Source organism: Capsicum annuum, chromosome 10 (assembly GCF_002878395.1).
Source record: "Capsicum annuum cultivar UCD-10X-F1 chromosome 10, UCD10Xv1.1, whole genome shotgun sequence".
Lineage (NCBI taxonomy): Eukaryota > Viridiplantae > Streptophyta > Magnoliopsida > Solanales > Solanaceae > Capsicum > Capsicum annuum.
Genome location: NC_061120.1, coordinates 699,502 through 722,905, shown reverse-complemented (window position 1 = coordinate 722,905; position 23,404 = coordinate 699,502). Strand labels below are relative to the sequence as shown.

Here is a 23,404-nt window from a genome sequence, read left to right as displayed (position 1 = left end):
ATGGGTAAAAGATTTGCAGCCAAATATGAAACAACATAAATAATATAAAAATTGAATTAAACCAAAAACAAAATTTCAATAACCACTATTATAGCTTTATACTTTTTATACTTAATTCAAAAATTTGACTATAGAGAAAAAAGTTATTTACGCTTGAAATATACAGACTTGCTTTAAAAAATTGGGAGTTGACTAATGCTATATAAATATAATTTATTTATTTTCAAAGCAGCCAATTCATCACTATATTAAATAAATTATGTCAACAATTACAATTTCTTAAAAGACCAATTAATTGTAATTTGACATTTTGCATGGGGAATTTCAAAGTAGTGTATTTTTTTGGGAATTAAAGAATTAGGACTTTTTTGGTATGTTGTTTAACTATTTAAATTCCTTTTTAGTAAGTAATATGTATGAATAGGATAATTGTGATAATCAAGATAAGATAAAGTCAATAAGTCATGCATATTCATTCAGATTAATATTATTTTTTAGGAGATTTTTTAAAGTTCTCTCCTCTCATGTAATTCCAAACGAATGAATTTATAATTTTTTAAAAGTGAAATAACTGTCAATCGTACTAATTTTATATGAATTAATAATGACACGGTCAAAATTCAAACTTATAATTTGAAGTAATTTTCTAACACACTTTATCAATTATAAACGAAGAATTTCAACACATCTAAGTATAAATACGTTTATATCGCTAGATGTGTTAGAAGCCAATTTTGAATTTCATAAAACTATAGACAAGATGACTTTTTGTTATTCAAAAAATATTAATCATACTACATATTGAATTCTTCAAAAACTATAACCAACACAACCTCGTAAACATTTGAAGAATCTAACACATATCAAATAATATTTATAAAATATTCGAACAACATTAACTCCCAACATAATAAATAAAATTCACAATCTTTAAAAGAATTTGATTCAATTTAATTTTAAGCCACCCCCACCGTAGCCATAATTGACACTCAGGGGCGGAGCTAGTTAATATTGAGGGTCATCCGAACTTCTTTCGATAAAAAATTATATTATTTATATAAACTTAAATTATTTTTTATGTATATATTGCAGACGTTAATCACTTTCGACTAATTTTTTTATTCATTTTTTTTTAATTTTAAATCTCCTTAGTTAAAATATTGATCCCGTCACTGTTGAAAATACTATAAAGTTATTTAAGCATAACATTTAAAGCTTTTTTTCCTCTTATTTATATTTTTATTATTTCTTATTTGTGTTATGCCATTCATTCTGTTTCATGTTTCATTGCGATCTTATTTACTTTCTTTTATATTGAGCTGGGGGTCTATCGAAAACAGTACTTCTTGAGAGGTAGCGATATGAACGGTATATATTTTACCTCCAAATCCCACTTTATGGAAATATATTGAATTTATTATTGTTGTTGTATTTAATGCATTTTTCCCGATATATGGATGTGGATAAATAACTGCCTACTTTTTTCCAATCACAATTCTTCAAAAATTTCCTCTTTCTTGACACAGATTTAAAGAAAATATCATGACTACTAGTGTTGCTACCAAAGTTGCCATCATTGGTAGTGGAAGTAAGCCCCCACCCCACCCCCACCCCCTCACACACAAAAACACCAACCAAAATTGTGATTTTTTTTTACAGACAGTGATGTCCAAATCAGCTTACGCACACTTTGATCAATTCACGAAATATGTGTCACCTTCTGGTGTTATAAGTGTCTAATTCACGAAATATGTGTCACCTCCCGCCTACGTAACACCTCCCACCAAAAACAAAATTATGAATATTTTTTCTTATAATCGTGATATTCAGATTAATTTTCGCACACATTAATTAAATCTATGAGATATGTGTCACCTTGTATACATATAAAATTATGAATATTTTGTTTTGATCACATGTTGTCCTTACCAACGGGACTAATGACGAGATACCTGTCACCTCGTACCAGAAACACAGCTAGTGAATATTTTTACGGTAAACTGATGAAAAGGGGTTGTTTATTTTCAGTTTCAGGAGCTGTTTGTGCATCCACTTTGGCCAAGAATGGAATTTCAGTTACCCTTTTTGAATCTGCTAGAGGTCCAGGTGGACGTATGTCTCAAAGAAGGTATATTTTTTAACCTTTTATTTATGAAAAAAATCATGAATTATGTGATGGGATTTGTTAAAAATTGAATCTTGAAATAGGGAAATGACAGAAGATGGGAGGGAGCTGCATTTTGATCATGGGGCTCCTTATTTCTCAGTTAGTAATAATCCTGGTGTGTTGAGACTTATTTGTGAGTGGCAATCAAAGGGACTTGTTGATGAGTGGAATGAAAAGTTTGCTACTTTTGATTTTGCTTCAAAACAGTTTCTTGATATTGAACAGGTTTGTTGTGCTATTGTTTGTTGTCTGTTGTAGTTCGACTATCATATTATTTTGTTGTAGTTACTGTTCGTGGTGTTGAGTGATATCTATGGTTTTGGATTAAGAGTTTTTAGTGTTATCTTATGGCTAGCGATGTTAGTTTATTTTGCACATTGTACTAGTTTATATGCATTTATGTTTTGTGTTTGTTATACTGCTATCGGTCCTAGGCCGAGGGTCTATCGGAAACAACCTCTCTAGTTCACCTGAGGTAGTGGTATGGTCTGCGTACACTGTAACCGAGACCCCACTTTGTGGGAATACACTGGGTATGTTGTTGTTGTTACTGTCCTGTTAGTGAAGGGGAATCTTGGAGTTGCTTGTAAAGTAGTTGTCACGTGATCAAGAAGTCACGGGTTCAAGACTTGTAAACAGCCTCTGACAGAAATGCAAGGTAAGGTTGCGTATAATACACCCTTGTGGTAGGTCCTTCCCTGGACGCTGGGCATAGCGGGAGCTTTAATACACCGGGCTGCCTTTTTTTTCTTTTTGTAGTTACTGACCTGTTACTATTTGTTGTTTTTTGTACTTCTGTTACTTCGCTTTCTAGATTGCTTTGGACTATTTTTCACCTTGAGCCAAGGGTGTATCGGAAACAGTCTCTCTACCTCAGAGGTAGAGGTAATTTATGCCCGTATGTGTACGATTACCCTCCCTAGACTCAACTTTGTGAAATTGTATAGGGTATGTTGTTGTTGTTGTTAAAGAGGTTATTTCCTAAGGTGCTCGGACTCTCCAAAAACGTTGCCACACCCGTATGGGATCCTTCAAAAATATATTATTTTTGAAGGATCCGACACACACCTATCGATAATTTTGAAAAGTCCGAGCAACATAGGTTATTTCCACTGTTTCTAGTAGTTTTGTTTTGTCTTCTTTATATGTTCTGGAATCTCTTTGAATGCTGACCATTTTCATTTTTTAATACATTGTAAATCATGTTTTGCCTGCTTTGTTTTACTTCTTTTTTTTATTAGTATTATTTTTCAAAATGAGTTTTTGATGGATTTGGTTGGTAGATTGTGTTCACATTGTTAATATTAAAGACCCAAAAAGAAAGAATATTTGTACACGTTCTTTTTGACCATTCATGCATACATTTATTCAATTCAGTCAGTGTAGGAACCTTTTATGCACATGTCATAACTAAAGATTATTCAATGTTTTCAGCAGTTCATCTTGGAAAGTTTTTGAGTAAAGGTCCAAATATAAGATTATTGAGATATTGAGTATTATGTATCGTATAGTAGCGGAAGGGGAGCCTTGGAGTAACTGGTGAAGTTGCCTCCATGTGACTAGGAGGTCACGGGTTCAAGCCTTGGAAACAGCCTCTGGTAGAAATGCAAGGTAAGGCTGCGTAAAATACACCCTTGTGGTGGAGCCCTTTCCGGACGCTGCGCATAGCGGTAGTTTTAGTGCACCGGACTGCCCTATGTATCGTATAGTAGCGGGAACTCAACAGGCACCAACAGTTGCTTTTGATATTGAGTTCCCGCTACTCATCCTATGCCTCGCATTGCATTTCATAGATGGTTCAAATTGAAAGAACAACTTAAGTTCAATATCGGAAGATGATAAAATCGAACGAGTTTGGAACATTTGTGTTTTACTGCCATAGCAGTTTAATATTAGAACATAACCATAGGACTACTTCATCTGAGGTAGTGGTATCGACTGCGTACACTTTACCCTTCCTAGACCCCACTTTGTGGGAATACACCGGGTGTGTTGTTTTTTTGTTGTACATAGCCACAGGGTCACATATCAACTGCATACACTTTACCCTTCCTAGACCCCACTTTGTGGGAATACACCGGGTGTGTTGTACATAGCCACAGGGTCACATACGTATAATAATGAGCTTTTACTGGTATTGTTGTCGCTTACTTTCATTTTAATTCAGGAAGGTTTGGACAAGAAATATGTTGGTGTTCCAGGAATGAATTCGATTTGTAAATCGTTATGCCAGGAGCCTGGTATGCGACTGATATTGCACTTTCAAGCTTTGATATCGTATAGGATGAACTAGTATACGATATTTACTCTTTTTTTTGTTGTTGTTTGAACTATGTAGGAGTTGAAAGTAGGTTTGGGGTAGGCGTTGGGAAGTTGGAGTGGTCGGATAATGAAGATTCATGGTCGTTGATGGGTTTAAATGGCGAAAGTCTTGGTTCGTTTAAGGGAGTGGTTACATCAGACAAAAGTACATTTTCACAAAGGTTCACTAATGTTACAGGAAAACCTGTACCTATTGGTAAGACATATCTCTACATTCCTTCGTCGGTTAATAGTTTCACTGGGTTGACTTGATGGTTAGTCGTTTTGTGAAATATGTCACCTACTTTCAGCCTGATGATTCCGGTTGTTTACCCCTCTTTTGACAATCCCCACTGAAATATATTAACTAAAAGATCGGGTGTATGGTTTGTCGTAACTGAGGTTAAGAACGGATCATATGAGAGTTTTATATTAGGTGTCTGTGAAAATATGTGAGTCTAATCTGTCTCGTACGCTTGGAGATGATGGAGGGTCATTGTGTCAAGTTGTTGCTACATCGTTTTGATGATTGTATTAAACTGAGTCTCTTTATGTTCAAGCGTCGTTGTTGCTCCTGGCTTTTGTGTTGTCAATGGTATATAAACTTTGCCATGCGAAACCTTTCAGCATCCGTTCTGTTCTTTGATACGTTAAGCTCATCTTGACATGACATATATCTATTTATACCGACTGTTTGGGGTTGTTAGCGAGGTTTGCATTTAAGCGGAGAATTACTGTATCATGTCCGATTTCTTTTCCAGTAAAGATACGTAACCATCCTTCAATCAAGCCATGCCAGAAAGGTTATCGATTAGATTTTGCTTCTTTCATGTAGACATGGGAAAATTTCCAGAAATACCGTTGAAGATGACAGAAATTCCTGTTAATCCTTGCTTTGCTCTCATGTTGGCGTTCGAAGAGCCTTTGACAGAGGTAAGATGTGCTCCGTAACCACGGATTTCATTTTGGTGAATGTCAAAAGAAATTTAGCAGACATAAGTACGCTTTTCCCAATTTTCGCTCATGACTTGATCGAAATACAACAACAACAACAGACCCAGTATATTCCCACAAAGTGAGGTCTGGGGAGGGTAAAATGTACGCAGTCCATACCACTACCTCCGAGGAAGTAGAGAGGTTGTTTCCGATAGACCCTCGGCTCAAGATAGAGAATATTATATCAAGGTCGTAATGAGACATGACAGGCAACTTGATCGAAATCAAAAGTTATTTTTTCTGCTTAGTTACTAGCTGATACTTTTGACAACAACTTGTCTTAATCGCTGTCGAAAATAGCCTTTCTACTTCTTCGGAGGTAGTGGTATGGACTGCTTACATTTTACCCTCCCTAGACCCCACCGCTAGGTGGAAATACACTGGATATGTTGTTGTTGTTGTCTTAATTGCTATCATATCTGTAATTTCCTGACGGAATGTCTCTCTTCCTATCATATTTGAGATACCGATAAGAGCATTCTCATTCAAGAAGTCGAAAGTTCTACATCGGGCATTCTGTGACAGCAGCAAACCAGGGCGTTCGCGCAATAGGTACATGTTTATGTTGTTACTGAGCAGATAAATATTGTGGCTGACAGAATGAATATTGCGAAGAAACTTGAACATTGTATTTCCACGTATATTGTTGCTGTATTTGATCATGTTGTTCTTTTCTTTCCCCTGAATGAAGTGAATGCTGGGTGTTACACTCTACGGCGGAGTATGCTCAGGATGTTATTGCCCAGACAGGGCTTCAAAAGCCTTCGAGCGCAACATTAGCAAAAGTAGCTGAAGAACTATTTCAAGAATTTCAAAGCACAAAGCTCGGTATACCTCCGGCTTTTTTCAAGAAGGCTCATCGATGGTTGGTATCTAACATATACGTTCGCTCATTTTGGTTTTAGATTTTGTTAGCTACGTACATTCCTTTATATCGCTATCGCGTGTGAATTTTCAGGGGCAGTGCATTCCCAGCGATAAGCATAGCAGAAGATGAGAAATGCCTCTGGGACGCGAAGAAAAGGCTGGCTGTATGTGGAGACTTCTGTGTTAGTCCAGATGTTGAAGGGGCTATCATTAGTGGCTTGGCTGCTGCTGCAAAATGTTCCGAGGGTCTCTGTCACTTATAATAGAATTACATGTTTGCAGCTCGATTTGGATTTTGAATTCGTCATTTGACAGTATCCGACACTGATGTAGCGATATTCTGCTGTTGTTTTAGGCCTTCAAGACTTTAAAACGCGTCACTAAGATCTAAGGTTTGTTTTCCTACATACCTTTATGATCTCGACCGCGTGTTGTGTCATTGTATGATTTGCCTAGGGGTGTCATTGTTTTAGAGAATTGATTGGCACATGCATATACAGTACTACTAGATATGGCTGCTGATATATGTTTGAATTAAGCCAACCTCAAGTGACAACAGTGGAGCGGAGCCTTGGAGTAACTGGTAAAGTTGTTGTTATGTGACCCAGGAGGTCACGGGTTCAAGTCTTGGAAACAGCCTCTGGCAGAAACGCAAGGTAAGGCTGCGTACAATACATCCTTGTGGTGGGGTCCTTCCCCGAATACCGCGCATAGTAATAGCTTTAGTGCACCGGGCTGCCCTTTTTCAAGTGACAACAATATTCTCTATAGTGTGTTCTTTGCAACCTCTTGCTGCTGCTTTTGTCCCCTATCCTAGCTCTATTATTATCTATTTTTCCTATTGCTACAGTATATAGATAAAAAGAAGAAAAGATATATGTGGGAATGTGCTTACTGTGTAATAGTCCGTAAACCACATCTGAGATATAAATCGCACTACGACGAGCTCATGACTGAACGACTCAATCCATTTACTAGGCCGTCCGGGGTGCCGTTCGAGAAGTTTCGTCCAGAATTTTTTTCGGAACCCGCATCCACTCCCAGATCTGAGGGCTAACACCCATCGAAAGTTGTAAAAGATTAACATTTTTTGCCGTTTTGCCCGTTTGACTTAAAACGTGGCTCTCCTGGCTCTGCCAAAACAATCCGATCCATTTAATAGATCGTCTGGAAATCGCGCGACAGACGGAGATTGAATTCCATCACAGGTCTTCGATAAGTTTCGCTCAAAAATTTTTTGGAGCCCGCATCCACTCCCAGATCTGCGGACTAACATCCACTAAAAGTTGTAAAAGATTCGCAGTTTCTGCCGTTTCGCCCGTTTGACTTAAAAAATGGCTCTTCCAGCTTCGCCAAAATAATCGGATGATCTATTTAATAGACCGTCTGGAAATTGAGCGACAGACGGAGATTGAATTTCATCACAGATCTTCGACATGAGAAATCTATCTTTCAACCACTCAATCATACCCTTGCGCTCATAATGAGCATATTGATATCTAGTTTGATAACAGCTAGAAAGAGCCAAAGACAGTACAATTCACTGTGTACATAGTCACAACTCACAATTTAAAAAAAAAAAAAAAAATAGGAAAAAGACAAAAGAAGCAGATTCATAAACTAAAGGCACGCTGGAGCTGTCTAGCTAAGACTTTGAACTGCACAAACTTTTAGGAGTCGTTTGAGTGTAGAAGATAATACTATATTAGTAATATTGAGATTAGTAATATAGAAATTAGTAATATTGAGATTTTTTTTTTTTTAATGTTTGATTTGATATATTAAAACTAATATGTATTGTTATATTTTTTAAAAAATATTATTTATTTATAAAAATACCCTTTGACATGTTATAACTTTATATATTTTCTTTGTAAAATTTTAGTATTCCTTTTTAAAATATATATATATAACTAATTATTTACTTTGAAATTCTATGATTCAATCATTCACTTATAATTTTTTTTAATCTTTTCTTTATTTGTTCATCATTTTTTTGTTGTTTCCACTTTGTGATGTTCTGACGTTCGAGGAAGATACGTGTAACTTTTGAATGAGACAATAGAATTATTATTAACATAAATTTGTGTTCCGTAGAGTGTTAAAGCTAAGTAGAAAAATTATTTTTATTTATGAATATCCTATTTAACAAAATTAAAATTTGCATGTAATCATGCAATTTATTTTCGAATTTTGATCAATAAGTATTTTTTAAGTTAATGGAGTAGTTTTCTTATGACTAAAATTATTTGAAGGAATATTATTATCTTGATAAATTGAAAAGATTTAGAAAAAAATTAAAGAAATTTGAGGACGTTTTTGTCCTGACACATATTTATCCAGTGATTACTAATCCCACCAAATTGGATGTATTAGTTATACACCCTATATACCATGTATGGTGTATAACTAATCCATGTATTAGTTATACATAATTTTAAAATTGCTACCAAACAATGTATTAAGTAATCCCACCATTTAATACATGGATTATGAAAATAATCCACCCTATCAAACGGGTCCTAAAAGTACACCCATCAATATTACAAAGGCATAACATATAAACGTGTCATTTAACTTGATCTTGTGAACGAGAGCTTGGAGTAACTAGTAAAGTTGCTGCCATGTGATCAAGAGGTCACGGTTTCAAACCTTGAAAACAGTCTTTAACAGAAATGTAAGATAAGACTGCGCACAATAAATCTTGTGGTGAAGCCCTTTCTTAAACCCTGCGCAAAGAACTTTAATGCACTGAGCTTGTCTTTTTTATTTAACTTGATCTTGTATAAACTTTAACAAGTACATTCTATGTGGAAATTCACGCCTATGTGACATCTACATATATTATGCCTCATAACACGCATTTGTCAAGTTTATACAAGTTTAAGCATCTATTTCTCAAATCTCATGTATGTATTATGTCAACATTATAATGTACTTTATTTTTCTTTTTGTTTCGCTTCGTGTTTGATATGTACATTCATGTCAGATTAAATTTGAATTAACCGCCAAAGTGTTCCTTAACAAAAGTGATCGAGTTGAAATACTCTATTTGAATTGGCAAGTAATTAATTGCAAACAAATGACACGCAGTTATTTCTGAGTTTAGAAATAAAATAAATAACACATCATTTATTTCACACTTGCAAGTACGTTAGCCAAGACATTTATACAGTGATCATTTATCACAGTGGACCGTATTATATGGCAACGGGGTTAAAATTTTCATTGAGAAAATTCAAAACTAAATATACGAACTAATTGAAGGAAATTTAATATCTATTATATATACATAAAAAATATTTTTAATCATGTAAAAATAATATAAAAACAGTGTAATTTTTCGTCGAAGAAGGTTAAAATGAACCCGAAGCAAAGGTATATAGTAACAGACACCAAATGAATGATAAAACATCAATCATGCAAACACATAAAGGAACTTTCATTATACACACAAAATTTTTAGTCAAGGACAGATATCACTATAATCAAATAAATAAATCAAACACATTAAAGCACACAACAAAAATGGGAGACATCGCTACATAATAAAGAAAATAAAACGCCCACATGATAATATTATAAATGATCTATTTGAAATTAAAGACATCACAAAAACATCGCGAACAAGCAACTACAGGGCTTAGATACAACAAAAACACTTGTCTCTACTATTACGGATGAACTCCTACCCACTAACTTTCTACTCTAATTCGCGTCCTCCGCACCTTCCTATCAAGGTTCATACTAATCACCTCTCTCCAATATTTCTTCAGTCTACCTTTACCCCACTTAAAATCATCCATAACCAATCTCTCACGCCTCCAAACTGGAGCATGTGTGCCCCTCATCAGTTAAAAGTTACTCCCTCCGTCTCATTTTATGTATCATCATTTCCTTTTTGGTCCTTTAAAAAAGAATTTTTCTAAACTATTTAATGACATTATTTTCATTTTATTCTTACTGATTTCACTTAATAAAAAAAGAAGACTAAAAAGTAAATATTAAAGCAATTGTAAGAAAGGCAATTTTATAAAATTTATAAAATCATTACTTATTTGTTAAAATTTGTATCTAATTAAAAGACGACACATAAAATGAAATGAAGGGAGTAAAATTAACAAATAAAATAAAGTAAAGGAGTAATATTTCATGCAAATGGAACAGAGAAAGATGCCAAAACAAATGCATGGCCTATTTCTCTGCTCAATGCATAAATGCTACAGTTCCCAAAGATGCAGTAACATGTGCTTTCACACAGAATCAAAAACCCCCCAACACCATCATATCATCACTATACAAACAATTAAATTCAAGCAAAACAACTTTTTTCTTAAAGCTGAATCACAAAATTGATTCCATAACTTTCAGTTAAAGCAAACACTTTTAAATATTTAAAAATAATAATAAACAATATATTTTATGTATTTTCACAAAGTGAGACCCGAAAAGTATAAAAGTGTACGCAAATAGAGAGATTGTACACCCTTTGAATATTATTGTGATAATAATTGGAAAGTTCAACATAGTGTTAGCTAAACAAAGAAGGAACAAAATTATCAATGTAAACAAAGAGTTAACTAATTCCCTGCATATTTACATTATCAGAAAATTAGAGCTAATTTTTTGAAAAAAGAAACTGAGACTTTACCCGATAGAACTCGCACAGCAGCTCCAGCTATTATGAGGGAAACTTGGTGGGGAGAACCAGCTGCTAAACGATTCGATTAGTCTTTCACCCTGCACTGGCACGTCGGTATAGTTCCGAGCCTCTACCAGAGTTTACTCAAGACTTCACCCCACGCTCTACTAGAGTTTACTCAGACTTCACCATCTTTCAGGTCCCGAATCAACTACTTCATTCCTTGATTCGATTGGTTTTGTTTGGTTTACTGCTACTACTATGGTGTTTCTTGTTAACAGAAACACCATTAGATGATGAAGAAGAGGAAAACAGAGGAAAACCAAACACTCCAGATTTCGAAGAACCTCTAAGAGAACTGCAAACTGGAACATTCAAAACTGGAGTAACACGAACATTAGCTGAATACGACCTTTCTACACCACCTCCACCATGTTTGTACCTTGGTCCTCCACCATTATTAAAGCTACTTGGACTACTTGCACTTCTTCCTAAATTGTGAAAAAAAACTATCTTCCCTGATGAATTCATACGAGGACTATCATCAGAGAGTACTGGACTTCCACCTAATCTCGTCGGAATAGGATTTTCCGTTGACAGAGCTCGATGTTTTACTAGTCTAATTCTAGGAGGATTGGGATTGGGATTGGGATTGGGATTGAGATTTGGCTTATCAGAATCGAGAGAAAGTCTAGGAAGATCATCGTGTTCATGACCGGAAGATGAAGACGATGATAAAGACAAACGCGAACTAGAAATCGATACGCTTTCGCTATCTGTATCCTTTAACAGCGGAGCTGAATCATCTGACGATGATTTCGAGCTGCGATTCAGTAAACTCTTCCAATTCTTATGAACATCCTGCTTGTTTTTCAAGCCTAGTAGCTCCTTCCAACGACTAGAACACCTCGGAGCCTTCGGAGAGAAGGCGCGCGCGTACTGGTCTTCATGAGTACGAAGCTTTGGTGTCTCCGGGGTGGCTGCGGGACGAACAACGTTGAGTTGAAGAGGCATGAGTTTTCCGTCAGAGAAGAGTTGATCAGCTGATAACATATTATTATTAACGGGATCTTCAAGTCGAAACTCGAAATCGGTCACCATTTCATTGACGGCGGAAGCTTCTGGATCTAATACTACTTGCTGGTTATTATCGACTGCGGATGTATTAGATCTTCGAGGACTTAACCAGTAATCGAGAAAGTTCTCCGGCGATACACCAACATTGTTCATGCAAGCTGAAGCCATGGAACAAAGTACTCAAAAAGGAATACAGTAGTAGATAGAGGAATGGTAATGAAGATACCAATATATGGAGTTGCAGAGAGAGAGAGAGAGAGAGAGAGAGAGAGAAAGGTAGCTAGGGTTTAGGGAACTAGGGGGTTGTGAATATTGTGGAGTTTAGTTGAAGCTAAACATAGCAGAGTAGATGTAGTGTAGTGTAGCCTAGTATAGTGGTGCTACTAGTACTAGGCTAGTAATGCAGCAGCACAGTTCGATGTATAAAGTATTTTTCGTGTTTATGCATAAAGTATTTTACTTGTTTATGTAAATTTTGAGAAAGAAACGTATTATAAGGCTGTGAAATTGGTTGTCGATTGACGAGTTGAATCGAACAACATGAGATTTGGTTGGAGTTGGTATTTATGTAAATTTTGAGAAAGGAACATATTATAAGGATGTAGAACTTAGTTGTCGATTAATGAACTGAATCGAGCAGCATGAACTTTGGTTGGAGTTGGTGTTTATGTAGATTTTAAGAAAGGAACATATTATAAGGATGTGTGACTTAATTAGTTTTCGATTAATGAATTAAATCGAGCAGCATGAAATTTGGTTGGATTTGGTGTTTATGTAAACTCTGAGAAAGGAACATGTTATAAGGATATTATGACTTAGTTGTCGATTAATGAATTGAATCGAGCTGCATGAATATTGGTTGGAGTTGATGTGAATTAATTGAAGTGTACACAAATTAACTAGAACGCTATATAATTAATCTTAGAAAAAGGATGTCGATAATAATTTTCTTTTATCTAGATTTTTATTGGATTTGAGCTGAAAATCTTTCGAAAACAATCTCTCTACCCTTTGAGGCAGTGATAATGACATGATTTACATACACTCTATCCTCAGACTTTACTTGTGAAATTTTATTGAGTATATTATTGATGCTTAATCTATTATTACAGTGATATATAGATTATTGAACTCTCGCAACTAGATTATTATAATAAGAAAATTAGTGAAAAAAAGAATGAAATGAAAGATGTGATACAATTGATACATGAATCAGTTGAAACACGTTTAGTTAGGTAAATTAGCACGTAATAACTTTATTACTAATGACTTGTTTATTTCAAGCTTTGCCAACTTATATAAGGTACCAACACATGGAATGTATGGTATAACTCAACTCATGATGTGAAATGTTGGCTAAAATTCACAATCAACACAATCCTAGTGTTTAGTCTTATCATTAAAGTTATTATGAAAAAGATAGAATAAAGGATATGATAATCTAATACATCTTTTCAACAAATTAAATTTAAAAATAAACAATAAAAAATTATCTAAGTTTTTTTTGCATAAAATTCATTAGAGGGAGATAATACAAAGGAAGATCATTGATAACAACAACATTTTTGGTGAATTCCCACCTAGTAAGGTCTGGAGAAAGTAAAATGTTTACAATTTATATCACTACCTCCAAAGAAGTAGAGAGATTGTTTTCGATCGGTTCAAGACACAGAGAGAGTAAATAAGGTCGTAATAAAACATAAGATGAGTAAAAAATAGAAATGAGACACCCACAAAGTAGTAAGATACACTAACAAATCGTCAGCACCCACCTCCCCCAACCCACCTAACTAGAGACCCCATGCTATGAGCAAAGTCCTACAACTACTAGCAGACTACCCAAAGCACACCTAACTACTGATTATGACTCACTCACATGCACTAATCTACTAACCTAATTCGTGTTCTCCCTACTTTCCTATCTAGGGTTATGCATGTCCTCAATAAGCTGTAACTGCTCTATGTCATGTCTAATCTACTGACTATGGTTCACCCACACGCACTATCTAGGGTCATGCATGTCCTCAGTAAGCTGTAACTGCTCCATGTCATGTCTAATCTACTGGCTACGATTCACCCACACGCACTAACCTACTAACCTAATTCGTGTTCTCCATACTTTCCTATCTAAGGTCATGTCCTCAGTAAGCCATAACTGTTCCATGTCATGTCTAATCTACTAGCTATGATTCACCCCCAAGCACTAACCTACTAACCTAATTCGTGTTCTCCATACTTTCCTATCTAAGGTCATGTCCTCAGTAAGCCGTAACTGATCCATGTCATGTCTAGTCTACTGGCTACGATTCACCCACACGCACTAACCTACTAACCTAATTCGTGTTCTCCATATTTTGCTATCTAAGGTCATGTCCTCAGTAAATCGTTACTGTTTCATGTCATGTCTAATCACTTTCCTCTGATGGTTCTTCAATCTGCCTGTACCTCCTCTAAAATCATCCTAAGCTAACCTCTCGCACCTTCAAATCGATGTGTCAAAACAGACGAAAGTGTGAAAACAAGATAAAGCTGGACAAAAGGTTTGATGGTATGATTAATCAATCCCACAAAAATATGGATAAATTACATTAATAGTATGGTGGGGGTCTAGCTTAGTGTTTTGAGCAAATGGGAAATCGTGGAAATTAATCAATTTTTTCTTTTATTTTTTATATTGATCATAATAGATATTAGTCAAAGAAATTGATGTGACTTTGTTTTTATCTTTTTGAGATGGGGACTTAAGGTAGAATTCAAAAATGAAACTAAAAAGAAAAAGAGAAATAGCATAATTAAAGGAAGATGGTTCTTGGAAGTATCTGAATAAAAATAAAATATAATATAATAAGAACAAGTGTTGTCACTATTTATTTATTTATTTAAATAATGAATAAGTGTAAATCAACGTGCTATGGAATAATTTTACCATCCATCCAAGATTTCTTCAAATTTCGAGGTAAATTTTGCATCTTATCTCATTAAAAAAAAAAAAAATCATGACAAGAAATAAATAATTATTTAGTTTACTACCTTAACATAAAATTAATATATTCTTAATAATATCTATCATTATTATAAATGAATAGTAATTATAAATTCAATTCAATAACAATTTTCTTCAAATATTTAGGTGATGTAAGAAAACGTTTTGAAGATTTTTTATATTATTATTCTACTATTTTTTGATAGTTGTTATTTATATAAATCAAATAAAATCTAAATATCAAATAATATTATAGATATTTAACAATCAATAATACGTGGAAGAATATAAAACTCGAAATAAGTAAGAATATTATAGAGAAATTTAATTATATAAGTTAGATATTAGTTGGTCCTAACCTATACACCTAGCTAACAAAGTTATGATTTTAATATCAAGTTCTTAATTTTTCTCATTTTAAATGTTTGAGAAAAAAAAGAAGAAAAAGCAAAAAGTAAAAAAGCAGCACAATTATTTTGATTAGAAAATTAAAAAGTCAATGTTCCATTTGCTTTACTATGTGTTTGTGTGGTACCGCGTGTCTTGAGCCGGGGGTCTATCGGAAACAGTCTTTCTACTTCTTCAGAGGTAGAGGTATGGATTGCGTACATCCTACCCCCAGACCCCACCAGGTGGGAATACACTGGGTTTGTTGTTGTTGTAATGTTCCATTTTATTTCAGTTGAAATTATTATTGAGGAAAGTTTTACTAATCATTTTAAATAAGAATTGTGAGGTTAAAATGGTGGGTAAAAACTAATAGGAGGCACTAAAACTGGCCTAATTTTTACTCCCTCCATTTAATTAAAAAAAAAACTATTTTTACTTTAAGAAAATAAGGAATTTTTAAAAACTTTATAGCGTTAAATTAAAGTTGTGTTAGATATATCAAAATATTTTTTGATTTTGTGGTTTTAAATATGTTATATGAAAAATTGAAATTAAAGAATTGTCAGAAAATGAAAGGATCATTCTTTTTAAACTATACTTAAAATGAAATTAGGTCATTGTTTTTTAAACGGAGGAAGTACATTATTGTGGATTTGGCAGCCTATCAATAATATAGCACTATATGATAAACGCGTCATTTGGTAGAAAGGATAAGAAAAATAATCTCGAAATAAAGTTTGGAATCAACTTTATCTCATGTTCGGCATAAAGTATTATCTAGTCTCGTGATTATTTTATCCCATTATTTTTACTAAAACAGTGAGATACTACTATCCTTGAGCCGGGGGTTTATCGGAAACAACCTCTCTACTTCTTTAGAAGTAGTGGTATGGACTGCGTACACTCTACCCTCCCTAGACCCCACTATGTAGGAATATACTGAGTTTGTTGTTGTTGTGAGATACTACTATCCCGTATAGAGCGCGGGATAAAATAATCTCATGAAATATCCGCGATCATGTGTACCAAACGAGCCCTTAGATGACTCGTGTGGCTATTAATGTAAACATTTGACGGAAAGAGATAAGGTATTGGATTGGGCTTTTTGTTGGTATTGGTGATATTTTTTTTGTGAAAAAAAGAAATGTGGCTGCTGGGATTCGAGCCCAGGTCTCCACGGCCACAACGTGGAATTCTTACCACTAAACTACAGCCACTGAATGTTTACAAACTCCTCTATGTTTAATTATATATAGTAGGTCGTATGATTCAGCAAATACACATGGATTCTCGATCCGTTTGAACGTTTTCTTCTTCATTCTTCATTCTCCTTTATGGTTACAGTTGTATGTAGTGAAAATTATAGCTAAGTTGAAGAGACATTTTTGCAGAAATGAGGTTATCTTCATCGTCATCATCATCAAAGCAAGGTGCAGATAACAGTCGTGGAATTAGTGGTCACGTGATGACTCTTCATCAACGCCTTTACCATGTTCTCAATCTCGGCACTAGGTAAATTACAGTCATCATAACTACTTTATTTAGTATTTATCTTATAGTAATAACTTTTCTGTTATTGGAAGATTGCGGAATTTTTGAATTATTCGGACGGATTTTCCATGCTTCTATCAAATTCATGGAGATCCTTATTATCTCCAACATGGAACAATAGATTTAAGTCGGTGATAAGGTACATATAAGGTGTAACACATTACTTCAGTTTTTTTATATTTTTTTTTCTGATAACCGTGATATCGAGCTAGGTTTTGCATACCTTGACTAAATCCACGGGATACCTTTCCTGTTACCTCCCACCACCAACAGATACTAGGTAACTATGTCCACGAATGCTTGCTAGAACAGATGGGAATAAATCACCTAGTATTGGAAATTGAACCTGAAACCTCATGATGCTCAATCCTACTTTATAGGAGATTGGGAAATTTTGAATTATTAGGATTCCCAGTGGAGCCAAGATTTTCATTGAAGAGGTTCATAAGTAAACATACGAACTAGCCGAAAAGGATTCAACATCTACTATATATACATAAAAAAATATTTTCAACCATGTAAAAATAGTATAATTTTCCATTGAAGGGTCCTGCCCATACTTCTATCTACTTAAATACTAATGTATTGGATCTCCTAGAGCCTTGTAAGCTAAGTTACCAAGCTGGAACACAACAGATTGTTCGGTCATAAATAGGTAGTAATTTTGGCTCTTTAGGTACTAATAATAGCTCAAGTAGCTGAAATAACAAAAGGAGGTTCATGGCCAAGGGGAAAGATGTCCGAGTAACTGTGTTTTTGGAATGTATTAGTTGTATCCGGAAAAGTGTTTATAATGCATTTCCAGATATCATATTACTTAAATGAACGGGTATAATACACCTAATCAATTAGAATCGAAAAGCAATACGTAAATTATTTGATATGAACTAAATAATCATTCAAATATGACGCATCCTATTATTTAGTAATTTGCTTGTTTCATGTAGATATTGCAACGACAAGGGTCAAAAGTGGCATTATTCTGATATTGAGATACAAAGAGTTGTGATTCGTTCAGTTGATGCATTTCTTGATAGTATATCTGGTGAATCATTACAACACCAAGTTGTGAAGGTAATTTGTCTTCCACTTACCAATCATGTATAAATTTGGAGAGCGCTTAATCTCATATTATTGTTGTTTGGATCGCCTATTAGCTGTTGCTAAGAATGTGCTAGAGACAGAAATGAACTACGACTTGGAGATGCATCATGTTCATGCATTTTTTTACTTTGCTTTTGTTGTGAAAAAGATATTTTATGGAACCCTTTAGCATTCCTGAATAAGTAAACTGGAATAATAGATTCATGTGATGAAAATCACATGGAAGGGCAATCCTGGTGCACTAAGCTCCTGCTATGCGCATTGCCTCTATTTGCAAAAAAAGAGTGATGACATTTAGGTTGCCTTTGTAACAGCGTGCTTCAATGTTCATTCTCCGGTTGAGATACCCAACCTCGTAGATGTGAATGTGGGCAGAAAACCAAAACCAAATGGTTATATTCCAGATAGTCAGTTGATTTCTTCCTATGAAAAGCACATAGTTGTGAGTATTTTAACGTAGATGCTGGTGCTTAAAAAAGAACCTTCTACCAATACTTGTCTTCTCACTATTTGCCTTTTTTTCACTTTTAAAAGCATATATCATAAGTAATTCAAATTCACTACATTATTTTTGGAGCCAATATAGATTTGACTGGTGCCATTTCCTGTTAGTTGTGTGCATCTCTTGCGGGGACCTATACCTGTTTGAATAACTTTCTACCTCCGGTATTTTCTTTCCATACCAGGAATCAGTTGGTGACATTGTTGGAGCTGTAGGAAGTATTCTAGCAGCAAAAAATGAAGCCACAGTGAGATTGGCCTCGGATGTAGCGGTAAAGATCATTCGCATGATACCAAGTTCAAAGCTGCAACCTCATTTTTCCAATCTCATTCATCCTTTATCATACTTGTTATGTTACCGGCAATTGCGAGTCGCCATATCTTGCGCCTCTTCTTTGAATTTGATTTTATCAAATCTGAGTTCTAAAAGAGAGAAAGAGGTTTGGGAGATCTTAAAAACCACAAATGTGGTTGGTGATCTAGTTGAGAATGTAAAAAGATACTCCACCGAAAATAAGCCAATTGAGTATTTCCAAGAGATGGCTTCTCTGCTTAGTAAAATTTTGTGGCGTTGGCCTCCTTCTCGAATCCATGTTTGGACTGATAGGAGATTTTTGAATATCTTAGATACTGTCAACCTCAACCCTGACTGCTCCATCAGAATTGCTGTTATGCAGCTATTTTCTGCTTTAGGTATTCATATATCCTGCAAATTTCTTACCTTTCTCTTCTCTGTGGCTTAGACTCAGGATATTGCATTCTTTCTTTGGGTGGCAGCTCTATGTAGCAATGGAGCTAATAGGCTTTTGGAGGACGGAGAAGGTCTTGTAAAAATTATGGTGGACAGTTTGGACATTTCAAACCCGTATTCCCTCCAGATAGAGGGATTAAGACTTGCTCAATGTTTAATGGTAGCAATTGATACTGAACTGTTATCCTTTATCCTGCTTAGGAGCTCAAGTTTTTTTCCCGCGCTTACATTGATATATTTTAATTGCTCAGACAAGTGAACAAGGATGTTCAAAAATTATTAAATTGTCTTGTGAGCCCATTGCGAAAGCCATTGTTACCTTAATGAGTAACTGGAGTTCGGATGCTGGAAAGCTTGCCAAATGCCAAATGTCCATACTAGTCGAGGCTTGCCGTTTAGCTTTGATCACTCGTTGGGAAGGGGACCACCACTTCTATTTTTGGAAGGCAGGAGTTGATGGGGTTCTTCTTAGACTTGTCATAGGAAATTCCGACACAACTCAGCAGTCTCTACACAGCTTATCTCTACAAGAACAAATCATCAAGTTAGAAGAGGTTTTTGATACAGATGTTCTTCTTCCACTGAGACCATACGTTTGGGATATCCTCGGATGCCTTGCAGCAAATTGTACGGAAGATTTCTTCCCTGAGATGCATGGAAATGAGACGGTGTATAATGTTCTTGTTGTTTGTGCATGGTAATCGAACCCACGATTTTGGTACAATTTCAATTTTCTCCAAATTTATCTACACACACGCACACATATTGCATACATGCATATATGTGTGTGTATATATATGAAGTTATTTTGCTTACAGCATGTAAAATGTAGAAACTCCTAATGAGTATATTGACATGAAACATTTTCCCTAATCACTGTGCACGTGCTTCTGTTTGTTTTTGTCTTTGAAAGCTTGGCCTTTGTGGAATCTATCCTCGCCTCTCGCCAAATTTCTCAAGGGAGTATTTGTCATTCATCGGAGAGTGAACCAGCATCTAGAGCAGTCTTTATGATGATTTATTCTCCCTGCAAGTACATTTCTTCCAAAGCAATATTCATCCTATCTGAAGTTCTGGCGCTGAAGAAAAAGGATTACGTTGGATATTTACTTGATAGTTTGAAAGCCGCATCATCTGGAAATAAGTTTGGAATACCGAGTAATTTTAGACTAGTCATAAGCTTGACAAGTCTGGCATGTTATTCAGCTCTGCCAAAATATCAGAAGCATGTAATTCAGCACGGAGGAATAGACGTTCTGTTGAGCTTCATTAGTTGGTGGTTGGACAATCCTGTCCACCTAAATAGATCTAGTGTGGCTCCTCATGTGCAAAACCCTTTCAGTGAAAGGGCTTGTTGCTGGCCTTCTTCAGAAGATTGGGAAGGTGAAGATATGCTTTTACTTTTTGGACTTGTGGCTCTTGGTGAATTGATAAATGCAGAAAGTTGTCATGGCATCTTTCAAGATCAGATGGAATTGCGAGCTGCTTTTATCAGAGATCTCCTGGAGATCTGTATAAATAGTTCTTACTCTGGACCACGATGGTACGCTGCTTATATTCTTCGCCATCTTGGATTATATGGTTTTCCAAGTAGGTTTGGGAGAGAATTTCATGAACTCCTGGCTGACAATGAACATTCTGATGTGGAGCTTATAATTAAAAATCAGGAACCCGTGCGTGTCCATGGTGTTATTCTTCTGGTTAGATGCCCAAAACTGTTACCTTCCAAAGTATTGCTTAAAGAGAAAACATTTTATTCTTCTATTAAGCAGGATTCAGATTCATGCAATAGGTTCACCAAAGTTCGCCTCTCAGCTCATGTTGATTGCCAGTCATTGACAAAGTTATTAGAGTATATTTATTCGGGATCCTTTGAAGCAGGAGAAGACCTTCTGAAGAAGTTGAAAATTTTAGCGAAACACTGCAATTTGCAACCTCTAGTACAATTGCTTAGCGGAAGGAATCCGAAATGGGGAACTCCATTCCCAAGTTTTGACTTTACCTCTGCTCTTGGGCCAGCTGGACGTAATTTTTCGTATGAATCCTTTTTTCACAATTCATTTTGACATTTGTATGTCGTGTTAGGCGTAGAGACTTTATTTGTTTCTTTTTGGTATAAATTCTCTTCCAGAACTCATTTTCAAGCATTTTTATGTCGTGGTGGATGCGCGGAGTTGTATTAGCTTCATCTTGATACAATAGTCTATTTAGCACGAGGCTTTGGATAACATTTGAACGTGTGATATATGTTTAGAGATAAATGCTAAGACTTCCTAATATGAGCTGTTGGAATTTTCCGTTGACTTGTCTGATGTGTTCGTTATGTAGAGATATCGGAAGGTGTTAAAATGTTAGCAATATGATTTTTGTATCTTAATTTATGCTTTTGGAAAGACTAAGAAATGACAAATTTTTGTCCTTCTCCTCGTGCAATTCAGGGATATTATTTTGGAGGCTGAAACTTCCAGACCAAGTAATCAGGACTGCGATTCTTGCACCACATCTGTTTTACACCTGCATGTTCACAAAGCTATACTGTCGCCAAGTTGTGAATACTTACGGGCCCTCTTTCAGTCAGGAATGCAAGAAAGGTATTCCAAATAGGTTGCTTTATCATAATTTGGATTCATGGTTATTGCTTGGTTTACTCCACAGTTGGAGGATTGCTAATACGGTTGGAGTTTGTATGGGTGTACAGAACTTAAATAGCTTGATCAATATGCATTCGTGACCTCTTATCAGTTTAAATGCGAGCGTTCTACTTTTCTGAAGATATCTTTGTATACTGGTTGCTCCAAAATCCCCTGCTTGCTTACATTATGTGCTTATGACTGATTATTCCTTCCTATATATAGGCTCGAGTACCATGAAATCAATTTATTCTGCAAAATAACACCTTGATCGCAACTGATACAGGTTGTTTAGTTATATTCTCAAATTTTGAATGCAAGAGACTATTTCTTGAATTGAGTTCAACCCCTTTTTAGATAATATGCTTAGGCTCCCTATGCTGTTCAGCCAATCACTAATGCGTCCAGGCATGGGCACTGCTGACTAGAAGCATAGGGATTTGTAAAGTTTGCGTTGAAGACGTAATTAAATAAACAAAGGGGTCATTTGGTAGACTGTATGTATTCGTAATGTTGGGATTAGTTATACTGGTAGACTATTTATCTTTCTCCCTTGTTCTCCCAAGTGTTAAGCTGATACTACATCTTTTTGGTTTTGTTTCAGCCATTCGCTGACCATCAAGGTCCCAGTTTGTTGGGATTCGTTGGTTAAGTTAGTCAGCTGGTTCTATTCTGGTGAGTTGCCTAGACCAATATCTGGCTGTCTATGGGATAATCTGAGTAAGGAGGAAAAGCTACACGAACTCGAGCCCTATGTAGAACTATGTTCGCTTGCGCATTTCTGGCTCTTAGAAGACTTGCATGACGAATGTTTTAGACTGATTGTATCGATTTTGGATACCTGTCGTTACTTATCTATAAAAATTATCCAGATGGCTGCTAACCTCAATCAGTGGAAGCTCGTTGATGTTGCAGCAGAGTATCTAGCCCCTTCACAAACTAGGTGTAGTTTTGAAGAATCCGACACAGGTACGGCATCGAAAGTGAAGAGTTCGCGCAACTTAGTTTATACCATAGTCCACATTGAGGAACTCAGACAATGTATATAATCGAAATATCATTCTGTTATAATGCTGTTTTGAGCTGCTTTAGCTCTTATGCGTGCAGGGTACAAACACTTTAAATATCTCATGTTATTTTACATATGAATTATTTGTAATTTTTATTTAGCTTAAAAAAGATGAAAACGTAAAGGGCTATAAAACTAATTAGATCTGACTATATAACATGCTGCATCTTTATAATATGTACTTTGTCATTGAAGGGTGTGACATGTTGACCAATTAAGTTTCAAGTTCAAATTCTAGCAAAAATAAAAATATTAGGCAAAGTTTTTTTTCTTTTCCTATCTATTCAAGTATTGATGAACAAAATTAATAATTAACCAAGATATGTGTAACATAATATTAGGAATCACTTGGTTGGAAATAAGTTCAATCTCGGA

The 23,404-nt window shown here is 35.3% G+C and overlaps 3 protein-coding genes and 1 non-coding gene across 9 annotated transcripts; 2 read left to right on the top strand and 2 right to left on the bottom strand.

Moving 5' to 3' along the window:
• The first annotated feature begins 1,234 nt into the window (after window positions 1-1,234).
• On the top strand, window positions 1,235-6,824 carry LOC107845685 (renalase). Of its 3 annotated transcripts, none has more exons than XM_016690133.2 (9): window positions 1,235-1,368; window positions 2,029-2,128; window positions 2,209-2,392; window positions 4,335-4,407; window positions 4,506-4,685; window positions 5,304-5,401; window positions 5,928-6,016; window positions 6,156-6,329; window positions 6,423-6,824. In XM_016690133.2, exons 1-9 carry the CDS (start codon window positions 1,362-1,364, stop codon window positions 6,592-6,594), a joined length of 1,077 nt encoding a protein of 358 aa, XP_016545619.1. In that variant the 5' UTR covers window positions 1,235-1,361; the 3' UTR covers window positions 6,595-6,824. The 3 variants fall into 3 exon arrangements, with proteins under 3 accessions (XP_016545619.1, XP_016545618.1, XP_016545617.1); XM_016690132.2 differs by lacking the exon at window positions 1,235-1,368 and adding an exon at window positions 1,442-1,588; XM_016690131.2 differs by lacking the exon at window positions 1,235-1,368 and having other exon boundaries at window positions 1,561-2,128.
• Window positions 6,825-7,210: 386 nt separating this feature from the next.
• LOC107845669 lies at window positions 7,211-12,791 on the bottom strand. Its single transcript, XM_047398324.1, has 2 exons — window positions 10,983-12,791; window positions 7,211-9,060 (listed from the first exon to the last, which is right to left on the bottom strand). The coding sequence occupies exon 1, from the start codon at window positions 12,216-12,218 to the stop codon at window positions 11,190-11,192; it is 1,029 nt and encodes a 342-aa protein (XP_047254280.1). The 5' UTR covers window positions 12,219-12,791; the 3' UTR covers window positions 7,211-9,060; window positions 10,983-11,189.
• A 3,777-nt stretch (window positions 12,792-16,568) lies between these two features.
• TRNAH-GUG lies at window positions 16,569-16,640 on the bottom strand. Its single transcript has one exon. It is a non-coding gene; the product is annotated as a tRNA-His (tRNA).
• A 47-nt stretch (window positions 16,641-16,687) lies between these two features.
• LOC107845559 (BTB/POZ domain-containing protein At1g04390) lies at window positions 16,688-23,079 on the top strand. 4 transcript variants are annotated; one of them, XM_016689953.2, is made up of 9 exons: window positions 16,779-16,935; window positions 17,007-17,113; window positions 17,922-18,048; window positions 18,765-19,272; window positions 19,357-19,490; window positions 19,582-20,027; window positions 20,244-21,365; window positions 21,769-21,921; window positions 22,565-23,079. In XM_016689953.2, exons 2-9 carry the CDS (start codon window positions 17,043-17,045, stop codon window positions 23,007-23,009), a joined length of 3,006 nt encoding a protein of 1,001 aa, XP_016545439.2. In that variant the 5' UTR covers window positions 16,779-16,935; window positions 17,007-17,042; the 3' UTR covers window positions 23,010-23,079. The 4 variants fall into 4 exon arrangements, with proteins under 4 accessions (XP_016545441.1, XP_016545440.2, XP_016545437.2 ...); XM_016689955.2 differs by lacking the exon at window positions 17,007-17,113 and having other exon boundaries at window positions 16,688-16,935; window positions 20,244-21,355; window positions 22,565-22,892; XM_016689954.2 differs by lacking the exon at window positions 17,007-17,113 and having other exon boundaries at window positions 16,692-16,935; window positions 18,765-18,851; window positions 19,323-19,490.
• The last annotated feature ends 325 nt before the right edge of the window (window positions 23,080-23,404 follow it).

What these genes read in the sequence shown, in the direction of transcription:
- LOC107845685 (XM_016690131.2), top strand. Translation starts at nt 1,917, where the DNA reads ATGTTGTCCTTACCAACGGGACTAATGACGAGATACCTGTCACCTCGT. An exon ending in AGGAAAACCTGTACCTATTG is followed by an intron (nt 4,686 to 5,303) that starts GTAAGACATATC and finishes TCTTTCATGTAG; the next exon opens with ACATGGGAAAATTTCCAGAA. An exon ending in TCGAAGAGCCTTTGACAGAG is followed by an intron (nt 5,402 to 5,927) that starts GTAAGATGTGCT and finishes ATCATATTTGAG; the next exon opens with ATACCGATAAGAGCATTCTC.
- LOC107845669 (XM_047398324.1), bottom strand. Translation starts at nt 12,218, where the DNA reads ATGGCTTCAGCTTGCATGAACAATGTTGGTGTATCGCCGGAGAACTTT.
- LOC107845559 (XM_016689951.2), top strand. Translation starts at nt 16,817, where the DNA reads ATGAGGTTATCTTCATCGTCATCATCATCAAAGCAAGGTGCAGATAAC. An exon ending in TACAACACCAAGTTGTGAAG is followed by an intron (nt 18,049 to 18,764) that starts GTAATTTGTCTT and finishes TTTCCATACCAG; the next exon opens with GAATCAGTTGGTGACATTGT. An exon ending in GCAGCTATTTTCTGCTTTAG is followed by an intron (nt 19,273 to 19,356) that starts GTATTCATATAT and finishes TTTGGGTGGCAG; the next exon opens with CTCTATGTAGCAATGGAGCT.